This window comes from Pholcus phalangioides, unplaced genomic scaffold (assembly GCF_987345545.1).
Source record: "Pholcus phalangioides strain wild (caught in Gottingen) unplaced genomic scaffold, Ppha-v1.0 ptg000017l_1, whole genome shotgun sequence".
NCBI classification, from domain to species: Eukaryota; Metazoa; Arthropoda; class Arachnida; order Araneae; family Pholcidae; genus Pholcus; species Pholcus phalangioides.
This window is the reverse complement of record NW_028301610.1, coordinates 25,945,273-25,957,842: the sequence shown is the minus strand read 5'-3', so window position 1 is coordinate 25,957,842 and position 12,570 is coordinate 25,945,273. Positions and strand designations below refer to the sequence as shown.

Sequence of the window (12,570 nt, the reverse complement as noted above, 5' to 3'; positions counted from 1 at the left end):
TATTTTTTATGACTACTGACCTTATGATTGTATTTTCATTATCATTAGGTATGGGAGAAATCAAGAATCCTGATGAAGTAACCATCAAACTCAGTCAAGATAGTGTCATATATCATGGTTATCTTTCAGTCACTTATGTTATGGAAGCAATATTATGTAGCTATAGCATCAATCAAATAATGGAGAAATCTAATTGTCCCATTTCAAGAGTGTTATATGAAAATAAAACAGTTGAACATCCCATTATTGCAGAGAACTCTGATGAAGGTTTAGAGAATACAGTATATAAATATAATTTTTTGAATCAGTTTATTAGTAAGCATGGATTTCAAGCGACATACAGTAAATTTGTTGTCGAGCAATTGGAAAAAGCTAAACAAGAGTTGGACACTTTATATCCAATCAACTTTCGCTTGGAAATCTTAGAAAATTTATTTTCCTTGCTATTTATTTCATCCGAAGACATGTGTGAAAATATAGGCCATTCAGATTCAGATGAAGGGCATGAAGGAGAGGAAAAACACAATAGCTCTTTAAAGTATTTGAATGACACTGATTCATCAAAAATTTTTGGTAGTACAAGTTGGAGCAACAGTTTATTTTCTGAAGAAGTACTGGAAAAGAAATCGAGTAAAATCAGTATGGTGGAGAATAAAAGATTGGGTCGTTTCATGATTAGTTCTGTGAAGTCAAAAGAGTTTGGACCAGAGTATGGGGACTCTCATTCAGGACATGGTAGCTCACGTAGCACAGGAAGCACTGGCTGCAACAGTATGTCAATGATGGGATTTCTATGCTGTGAATTATTTATTAGGGATTATATTATGGTTCTCAAAGATGCAATTATTAGTATCAATGCTGAAATCTATAAAGCCAGAAAGAGTAGAGATCATAATTACAAACTTCAAAAAGTATGTTGGTTACTATTGTATTTAATATCAAAGACACCATCTTTGAACTGATTTAATTTTTTAACTTTACATAAGAGCCAGCATATCTTTGCTTATTGCCTTTTCCAAAAAAAAATTTTTTTTGTAAGGAAAAGGATTTTTCAATTTAGAATATAAATTTCCTTTTAATCCATACTTGAGTGCTATTAAAAGTTATTGAATAAGCATAAAAATTGTTTCAAAAATATTTATTTTGGTTTTTTGTAAGCTTTAAAGAAAAGCTGAAAACCAAGATAGGATTAAAAAAAATATTACTTTTGTTTATTTCTCATTAGTCTGACTTACCAGAAGAACATGATGAATTCAAAGCTGGACTTTTTTGTTCAATTCAAGAAAATGAAGTGCATAAACGTGTCCAGCACTTGCAAAAACACATCAATGAAGCTGTCTGGAGATTTGAACTTGTGCAGTTGAATGAAAAGCATTCTATTGAAAGGAGTTTTCTCTCCACCTGTAATCTAACTAAGACAGGTTTGTCATTCTTTTAAAATCATATCTTTGTAGTTTAAGTTTTTAGATTTATGATTATACAAGAGAACTTTTCCCAAAGTTTATGAGCTGAGATCACTATTCAAAATTCATGCCATAAGGAAGTTGGTTTGGATTTCTATTTTGCAATAACAAACTTCACCTTTCATCTACCATTCACAGCAATTTACTATCTTTGTAAACACATGTTGCAGACCAGTTTCAGAGAGTCATTTTAACCATTTAATTGGCAAACATTGAAATTTACAAAAAAAAAAATTGAGGAGTTATACAAAGAAAATGAGGTGTATTGAATGCCATTATAATATGTTAACAAAAAATTATTGTTATTGTTAATATTTGAAAAAAAATATGGAATGTTGCCTGTAAGCAGCATTACCAACTCATTAGCAAGAATTGGTAGAATAAGAAAGAAAAGCATAAACATAAATAGGAATTAATGTTTTTCAACTTGAAAAAAACATACTCTAGGCACTACTAGATAATTGGAATACAGTAAAACCTCACTACAACAATACTCAATTAACAATAAATCCTTCTACAACGATATTTTTTCAAGTATTGTTTATAGAAATGCAATGTAGTCTAATGTTAAACAGCTGCATCTTGATAAAACCATAATTCATCTATAACAATATTTTTTCTCTGTCCTTAGAGCAGTAGTTCTCAACCTTTTTTTGACTTGCGGAGCCCTTCTAAGTGAAAAAATTCTATGGCAGAGCCCCGTAGGCCAATTTTTTAATTATTCATCAAAGTTACAGATTTATTTTTACTATATGAAAATATTTATAATTATTTTTTTTAATTTTACTGTTTTTTTTATTTTACTCGAGCGGCCGCGGAGCCCCTGGAGAGTGCACAAGGAGCACCGGTTGAGAACCGCTGCCTTAGAGTATTGTTATGTCGAGATTCCACTGTATAATGAGGTAGAAATTTTTTGAGCACTTGATGGTTTTCTATCGAAACCTTCAGAACAGCTCCTATGTGGCACAAGACCATTTTAAATTATGAACAAAACACAGTTGAGTATTCATTCTTGCAGAATCTGCATTATCCCTTTTGTCCATGTTTGGGCCAGTAGTCATACAAACCTCATCTAGCATCCTGCGTAAGGAATGGTAACTTCTTCTTACATTGTTGCTTCAAGTCCAAAGATTGCCTATGGCTTTCTTTTTTCTCAAAACGTTTTGCTGCACACTACTTACACACTCATTGTAAATTCCTCAGAGGAATTTTCACGAGGTGCATGTTCAGTTAGATTGTAAAAGTAGTATAAAAGCACTAATCTGAAAAAAGTAACTAATCAGCTAAAATACTCAGTCCATAGAAATATTTCCTCTTGAAGGTGTTTATCGAGGAGAATTCCCTTCATCGGAGGATAAACTATTCCATGCATTTACAACCCTCTTGGGAAAAAATTCCCTGTGAAACAACAACCTGGAATTATCCCTAACTAACAAACTGGTTTCCTCCGAGTCGAAGCTGTTGAATGAAGGTAATATTTTGTTGGCATAACAATATTTCATGATCCATCATATTGATCCCATCAAAAATCACTTCTATCATATCACCACAATGTCTATGTTGTTCCGAAGAAAACATATTCAATGAATCAAGGCTCTTTTTGTAGCTCAAGCCTTGAATACTCGTTAGTGCTCTAGAGACTTTTCTTTGCACCCTTTCAACTTTTAAACTAGTCCTTCATAGAGCCATTATTAAGGGTAATAAACTAAATGCCCTCTGGAAAGGGTTTCTCAAAAATGTAAATAAAAAACTGTGAGAAGCAGCAACCATTTCATTGATACCTACCAAAGATAGAAAGATGGTGTGTAAATCTAATAAAAAAAACCAGATGGTTTTGGAAAAACAAAAACTACAGATGAAGCAAATATAATAGTGAAGAAAAACTCATAAATTTGTTATATAGAAAGCAATTTTTATTAATTAAAATAATTTTCAATTTAAATTAACCAAAATGTGGGCATTTTTGTGAAAAAATTTTTTATATAGAAAAGTTATTTCAATAGAAATTTTCATTGCATAGAGACTCTACTGCATTTAATTTTTATATTTTCACTGTTGGCACATAAGTCATATCATGATGACAAGTTCTTGTAATAGCTGACAGTCTTTTTCATAGCATTAATAAAAAGTTCATCATCTATCATCAAATTTGTTTCAATTCTTTTAAAAAGAAGAAAGAAAAAGTCTTTATACTTCAAGTTGGATCCATATTTTAGAGATCCTTGAGGTATTTATTGGGTTTTATTGGAGATTTATTTATAGTTTTATTATAAAGTGCTTCATATTGATGAATTCATTGATTTTCTTAGTGGTTTACATATAATAGTGAATCGTGTACAGGATTAAAATCGGATACCTTTGGATCGGATTGGGGTTTTTATTGGTGCGAGGACCATCAAGATCATACTATGACAATAAATGACAATGGCGCCAAACAATAACGGTACAATATCTTGTAGTGGTTTTACTTTAGCAATGATGCACCACGAGGAAGCCTACCATGTTGCAATCTTTGCGCCTTTGGATATTTGATATCTCATATTGCAGTGGATCCGTTGGAAAAATATAATATTTACTACTGGTGAAGTACTCTTCAGAATTCTCTAAAAGCACCCACTATCACTTTATTTATTGTGATTTGACTACACATTCTGTGACCAAAAATGCTTGTTTGGGTGTCTTATATTAACTTTAAAATTTATATTAAATTGCATTTTAAAGATTGTCTCATGAATTTGGAATCATCCCGTATATCTATTGGTGATGATAACTGTGGTATATGTACATTATCATGTTTACTTACAGGCACTACCAAAGTGTTGAAGCAGAGAAGTATAAATGAAATAAGCAGTGCAACACTTTCAGGAACAGGTGATTTATACTTCTCTCACTTGTGCACATGTTAAATTTTTTCAAAATCAATGTTCATTGTGTTCAAGTTTGTATTTGTTTTGTATTACTTGTTTCAAGTTATGAAGTGCAAGCAGAGATGCAATTATAGGATGGTATAAGCTATGGAACACTTTTGCTTTACATTATTTTTATTTCAAAATTTTATAAAGTGTTGATGTTTTCATTATGGAGTTTGAATACTAATGTATTATTTCATCAAATATAGAACAGTATTTTTTTGATCAATAATTTTTTTTCCAAAAATAATAAGTGTTCATATCATTATGCATATTATCCTGTACAAATCTTTCAATGAAAACATTTTCAAAACACCTCATGATGAATGGAAAAAACTAGTGATATTGCATTTTCATACTAATTTTGATGAATTTTTAGATAATGGCAGTGATGGAGGGAATCGAAAATATAGAAAGAAAAAGAAATATAAGCAGAGCTCAAAGAAACAAATCTTCCAATATAAGTATTCACAATTAAATGTAATCCAACGAATGTTATCGACACCTTCTGTACTACTGCGTCATTGTTTGTGGGAACAGAACTACAAAAAAGCATCTGAAGTTATCAATGTGAGTATTTTCCTACATTTATCATAAAATATTTTTATTTATTAGAGCAAGGTGTTAATTTTCTTATTATGCTTGTCACATCAAAATCATTTCATCCATTAAATTCATCATAAATAGAAGTTGCACAACTCAATTCTGAAATAGACTGTTTGGTTTAGTCTCTTTATGCACTCAAGCCACTGCTATCATCTTATAGATTTTATATTTTTGATTCAACATACTGCGATAGATGATGCCACTGCATGAAACTTTCCTGGAATGCTATGTGAAGAAAAGAGCATTCGGAGAGTTTAAAAATGAACAAGGTGACCTGCCATTGTTTACTGATAAAAGAAGGGCATTAAAGAAAGTGATAGGAGATAGTAAAAAGGAAGTTGAATCCAGGTTGGCAAATAACATTGGCTCTGACCCAAAATCATTTTTAGGTACGTCAATAATGGATATAAGGGAACAGTTGGTCCCCTCTCAATAGGAGGGTCTAGGGTAGAGAGCAATGTAGGCGTGTATAAAGTTCTTTCAATGACTTTTTCGCATCAGTTTTTAATAGAGAAATTGATATTCATTGTACAGGTGATGCATGGAGTAATAAAATCCTCAACGATATTCAAGTGGAAGATGTGGAGGTCCTAAATCTTCTAAAAAATGTATGTGCAAACAAAGCGCCATGACAAGATGATATCTATCCTATCTAGGGAATGTACTAATGCATTGTTGGGGCCAGTCTCACAGATTTACAGAAGTAGTGTTGCTGAGGGTATCATCCCATGGGATTGGAAGCTTGCTAATGTGGTTCTAATATTTATAAAGTGTAGTAGAGAAGCTGTGTCCAATTATCATCCAGTGAGTCTGACGAGCTCCCTCTCAAAAATTTTGGAAATTATTATCAAAAGGCAGTTGGTGAAGTGGATAGGGAGAATAATATATTGTCGGATAATCAACAAGAGTTCAGGAAGGGGAAGTCACATGTTGCAAGCCTCCTTTGCTTCTATGAAGCCTCCTTTGCTTCTTGGGTAAGGGCTAAAATGCAGATGATGTTTACCTTGATTTCCAGAAGGCATTTCGTCGGGTGCAACATGGTAAACTCTTGGAGAGTTTACATGAGATTGGGATCGGGGGCAATTTGCTGAATTGGATGGAGTTGTGGTTAAGAGATAGGTCATAATGGGTTACATGGAACAGGAAATTTCCCGATTGAACAGATGTGTCCAGTGGAATTCCTTAAGGAAGTGCCCATGGGCCTATACTTTTCTCCTTTTTTATCGATAAACTCAACCAGGGTATCAATAAACTTGATCAGGTTATCGATGGGATTATTAGCAAATGCACAGATAACGTGAAGCTAATGGGGGTAGTCGAGAATCAAAGTGATAGGGAGTTGCTCCAGACCAACTTAAGCAGGATTAGAGCATGGACAAATGAATGGAACATGACATTTAGCATTGACAAGTGTATGGTCGCTCATTTTAGTTTGAACATCCTACATTTCTCTTATGACTTGAATGATATCACTATCCCTGATGCAACTAGGGTCACTGATTTAGGAATTGTAATTGACGAGTAGCTTAGATTTTCTGAACATTGTTCTGCGGTAGTCAAAATTGAATAGAATGCTCAGTTTCATTTTCATAAGGGTCTCTTTGCATTCTCCTAAAGTCATTCTTCTTCTTTTCCGAGGCTTAGTTTGTCCTGGACTAGAGTATGCTGTAAGGTTTTGGGGTGCATACCTACAGATCATACCTATTATATATAGACTTTATTGAGGGGGCTCAGAGAAGAGCTATGTGTGCTCTGATTGGTGCACAAGACTTGAGTTATGAAAAGAGATTTCATTTTTTGAATATTTTTACATTGGATGAACACAGGTGTCAGAGGGGGGATATGATTGAAGTGTTCAAAATTTTCAACTGGATGGATAGGATGGACCATGAATTATTAATACACTGTCAATCGACTGCTTTGACAAGGGGACACCAGTATCGATTAGTAAGGGACAATTCTATGCATGGTGTCGCAGGGAATTTTTCTCTAATAGGGTTGTTAATAAATGGAATATATAATTTACCCCTGGGTAGTGTCGTCTTAATGCATGGGCCCATCTTAGGGCCTCAAGAGAATAGGGGGCCTCAGAAAAATTAGAAGTGGTTGAATTTTTAAAAATTTGCCAGGTAGGACATCAGAAAAATCACTTGGCGCGGGGGCCCCTGAATGCTCTTAAGATGGCCCTGCCCCTGGGGGTAGTAAATTCTATCACAATTGACACATTTAAAATGAAATATGATGAACATGTTGGGGTAAATCGAGAAGCTGTTCATACTTAGAATAAGACAACCATAAATATTTTTATGGGCATTGTATAATATTTTATACATAGACCATAGATTTAGGTTTTTGTAATTGTATTTTTGATTCGGTTGCTGTATTTTAGAAATATATGATATCCATATGTGTAATGGGCATCTTTGTCTCAGCCATCTCGTTGGACATTTTGCCTGTTGTGGCCGTGTATTTTTTTTATTCTCTACTAAGAGAATAAAAAAAATTACTGCAAAGATAGCTACTTGGATCTTGACAAAATCACCTTTAGATTTCATCTTATTTTTTGAGAAATGCATGGTTGTTTGATAATAATTTTATTAATGATGATGTGAATTTTTTTTTTTTTTGTGTTTCTAGTACGACCGGGATAAAAAATAGTAGTATACGAAACAATAGTACACAGTACTTCACCAAAAAAAATATATAATAATAATGTATGTCTTATTCCCACTGCCGAAACTGATTTTTTTTCAATCACTGTTTTTAGTATAGTTCATGTTAAGACTAACATTATTACATCATGACTCAGACATAATGTAATGGAATCTGTTTTTCATCACTTTTCAATCATTTGAAAGAAATCAGAACTTTTTCTTGACAAATAAATTCTTCATCAGAACAATGCAATGCATTGTAAGTTCACGTGTTCCTGGCCACCCTGGGACTTTTATTTTTTTCTAAACTTGAAAGTATTTTTTGAATGGATACAGATTCATATTAAGATGAAATTGAAAATGTTTAGTAAGCTGCTGAGAAGATAACGCAACGGAAACTCTAGAAACAAGTCCCATGAATGTTCTTGGCAAAAACATAGTTGCTATACTACAGTCGAATCCCGTTGTAACGAACTCCAAGAGACCGGAGAAATTACTTCAATATAACGAAATTTCATTATAAAGGAATTTCAAGTTTTTCTACATTGTTCCTATGTAAACTTATCTGGGATGATTAGAAAAGTATTTGTTAAAACTAGATTTTTGCTATAACGGTATTCGCTAAAATGGGATTCGACTGTATTGCACATTGTGGGTGACAAAAATATCGTCTTTTCTACTCCAGAGCAGTATCACAAGCTTATGCTAGCATTCATCCATCATAGTTGATCTAGAAATAGATAGATGCATAATTATCAGTCTAAAGAATAAAATTCTCATCAATTGCGGTAGAGTCTCAATAGTACATATTGAATTAGAAGATCTCCTTGGAGTACTCAAATCTCAGATTACCTTAAAAATGATAGCCAATTCATGAGAAATTGGTTTTATTTGAAACAAAATTTGGGTGAACTGTGTAATTAACATGGCCACAAATACCTGATCTCCATTAACACTAGAACCACAGAGTGGGTCAATTTGACCCAAATCAAACTTCGTTTTCATTTATCTCAAAAACTTACACGATGTTAAAAACATTTCGTGACTTTTCATGATATCATATGAATATTAATTCATAAAAATTTTATCTTCACATTTCGTGTTTCAGAGCTATAAGCACTTATACTTAAAACCGTGGTTTGGGTCATCTTGACCCAACATACTTAACGTTGTAAGGAAAAAGGGGGTGCAGAATTTTCTTGGAAATGGTTATCCTTTCTAAAATTTTTTGTAAATGAAGATAGTGAATTGTAAAGGTCTTTCAAGGTCAAGGCCAATTCATTGTCAGAGCAGATTATCTTTTTTTTAATGGGGTAATGGCACAAGTAGAGCTAAATAATGTTTTCCTTTGTGAACTTGAATACCTGGAATTCTGACGGGACTCAATGAAGATTTTCGGAGAGTAAAAGCTTAACTCTAGAAAAAATGTGTAGTTGAAATTTCTGTAGGCAAACGATGTCACAGAAAAAAAGTAAACTTCTGGCTTGCACCAAATATGTTTCGCACGGATTTCGAAACCTTGGGAAGTATCAGCGTCCAACAAATCTCTCTTTCAGAGCACATAGTGATGCAACTGATCAAGCCATTTGCGAACAAGGGCAGAAATGCCTCAACCGACACCTCTTTTCACTACAATGAAGCTGGCTCAAATGCTAAAAGCCAAGAAATATGAGCTTAGTAGAGACGATGAGACAAAATTGAAGAGCAATATTATCTCACACAATAAAGATAGTGAAACTACAGTTGTATGGAACAATGATGCCACAATGGCAGTTTATCAAGGAAAGAAAGTTTTTCATTACTCAGCACGCTTCATCTGGCAGTCGATATTGGAAGTAGTTAGCCCCAAAAAGCTTCCTCACACACATACGCAGAAACTATTTCACACTACAATTCAACAAAGTGTAACAATCGTAGTTGTAGCAATCAAATGCCCAGAAAATATTTGGTATCATAGCCGTTTTCTATAACATCCTGGATCTCACTATAAAAATATTCCTGTATTTTGTATAGAGCAGTACAGAAGGCCAGAACTATTTTTTGAAAGCAGTTCCTCTAAAATGTTATTTGAAGAGCTGCGTTCATCATACGTGTTGCCCTTGCGCAAAAGGAAACGTTTGTGTGCTCTTGATCATGTATCTGTTCGTGAGCGATCAAAATAATAATAATAATAGTAATAAATAAAAATAAACGAGTCTGATATGTCATGTAACATAAAAATGTGGAAACAAAACTGTTAATTTTTGCATGGGTTGTGCAACTTTAACATGCGATGAATGTGCAAGAATATTGAAAAAAAAAATTGCTCAACTGCTCATCATAAATTCCACTATCAGTAAGAAATCAATACTTATTTGACAGAATCATATTATAGACTTTTTCATGCTCAATTTAACACGCTTATTTTACATCTTTATCATATTATGGGATCACTGAAAAATCTTTTTGGACTGAATAGAGTAAATAATGTATACTAAATCTTATTTTTACTGAATTGCATGATTTTTTTAGCTAATTTTGAAGCCCATTTTATATTCACAAACAAATATAATTTTCCTTTATGAATATGCAATTAAACAACATTGATTAAGAGTAGGGAGAAACTCAGAAACCAAATATAAATATCCGGTTTTCGCTATGAAACACTGTTTTTTCAAAGTTTGGGTCAATTTGACCCATTCCGCTGTTCTAGGTATACTGAAAGTGCCGCTGTTCAAGTGTTAAAATACAGAAGAACCTGCCATTTACTCAAACTTTATAATGTCTTCACATCAACAAGGGTGTCATTAAATTTTTTTAAGCAGGATCTGTCTATAGATACTACTAACCTATATTCACACAGGATAATTCCTAATATTTTTGAATATTGTACATGATGACTGTGATGGTATACTACCCATGGAAAAAAACTTTCTACCATGTACCAAAAAATTAACAATGGTGTATTTAACAAAAACAAAGAAAAAATTTTCTCTGAGTGGAAATTTTTGGTGAAAACATTCTAAATAAAACATAACTGATAAAAATCATAAATTTATTCCAATGTGACCTTGAAAATCAGTTTATAAACCGGCAATACCTGGGAAAAAATATTTGTACAGTTCATTTTTGTGGGAAATAAGTGTTCAATCACACACACTGTTCTAAAAAACATTTTGGCTCAAAATATGTAAATGAAATAATGTTCTCGCTCAGTTGCAGGCTAACCAGAAACTGTATGAAAAATTAATGCAATGGGAGGTTTTCAACACTATAACTTTTTCCAAAGTGCTAAGAGATGGCTCCCAGAAAATATTTTTCTGATGTTCTGAAAAAATATGATAATTACCATGTTGGAAGATAGGGTTCCTCTAAGGAAAGTTTCAAGATTGTTTAGCTGTGGTCAAACTTTCTTTGAAAAAATATCGCAGATAAGTATTGTACACCCATCCCTTATCCCTTTTTGCCCATACGGTAGTCATAAAAAAAAACAACCAAAAAATCAAATCAAAAACTACACATATAATAGACAATTTCAGTGTTAACAAAACAATGAACCTCTCTGTTAGTTATGTAAAGTACAGATGACTGGATACAAAGCGAAGATAATTTTGGAAAGAGAAGTCACATTCCTCTGTGGGGAATCAAACCAGCAACCTCTGGCTGTTTGAGCAAGTCAACTACAGAGCACAAATATTTTTAGCCATAGAATAATATGTTCCTGGGGCTGAATGGGACTACACAATAGACAGCCTCTTAACTCAACAACAGCTTGTAATAACATTAGCCCCCCCCCCCCAAAATGGTGACGTAAATGAAACGGTCCTCTGTGTTGACAGCATGATCTCCTCTGGCTACCAAATACAATTGAAGCTGATGCCATGCTGGCATTAATAGCAACTGCTGGTTCAGGCTGAACAGTGTGATCTCATCACAATATTATACAGTCCCAAGCACATCACACACAAGTTCACGCTAAATAATTTTCACTGGAAGCACACTGTACAGGTTGAATTTTACTTGACAATCTATTTACACTTCACTTTATTATATTCTATATACATATATACTTTCTTTTCTTTAATCTACTAAATATTCCACACTGTTTGTACTATTCTTAATTACTTTTCTGTGCAGCCTCTCTTGAACCGACTTACCACTCCGCTATCTTTGATTCTCTCTCTTTCTTTTTCTCTCTCTCTGTCTCTTTCTTTTTCTCTCTCTCTTGGTACTCCGTCGGCAATGCGATCTGGTGATGACTCAGGTTGGCACTAACAATAGGATTTGGTAATTGCGGAAGAGTTGGATGGACCAATCACAGTATAGATGGGGTTGGGTAACGATCTCTTTTCCAAAACACTGTATGCTAGGCTCTGTTGGTTCAAATTTTTCCTTTTGAAAAGGATGGTATGACTCCCTTCTGATAGTGCATGTTCAGCAAAAGCTGATTATTCTTGTTGTGGTAAGCAATAATTCCTGTTATGCTCTGTGAATCTGGTTTTGATGCTACATTGAGTGAAGCCAATATGTATAGCACCAAATGGACACAGAATTTTATATAACTAGTGGCACACAGAGGGTCTCTGGGATATTTTATGCAATGCAGCATGTGCCATAATTGATGGGTAGGCTTGTAGACAGTGTCTATATCATTTGTATGTGGTTGGTTATGTTATGGAGATAAAGTATGCAGAGAAAGACCCACAAAAGATCAATGGCATTTGCAAACTTTATTTTTCAGGATCCAGCATCCATTACATTTTAGCATAGTTGTTTGTAGTTGTATGCTAAGCACAATGTAAATCTGAATACAATCTGAAAATATTGCCCCCAAACCCAATGAAAGAAAAAATTGCAATTGGTTGGTATTTAAAACAAAAAATGTCATTATACAGTTAAACAAAAGTTTTGCACCATCTCGGACTCCAGATTTAACCTCTCTGAATTTATTTTGTGAAG

At 33.5% G+C, this 12,570-nt stretch overlaps 1 protein-coding gene across 3 annotated transcripts in view; it reads left to right on the top strand.

Moving 5' to 3' along the window:
• Nucleotides 1–12,570, top strand: part of Sptz (zinc finger FYVE-type containing 26 spastizin) — a 273,621-nt gene that overhangs the window by 55,170 nt on the left and 205,881 nt on the right. For all 3 annotated transcript variants that reach the window (XM_089246450.1, XM_089246451.1, XM_089246452.1), the window contains exons 9-12: nucleotides 49–911; nucleotides 1,226–1,421; nucleotides 4,269–4,334; nucleotides 4,752–4,942. In XM_089246450.1, coding sequence (XP_089102576.1) covers nucleotides 49–911; nucleotides 1,226–1,421; nucleotides 4,269–4,334; nucleotides 4,752–4,942 — 1,316 coding nt within the window. The remainder of the gene's footprint in view (nucleotides 1–48; nucleotides 912–1,225; nucleotides 1,422–4,268; nucleotides 4,335–4,751; nucleotides 4,943–12,570) is intronic.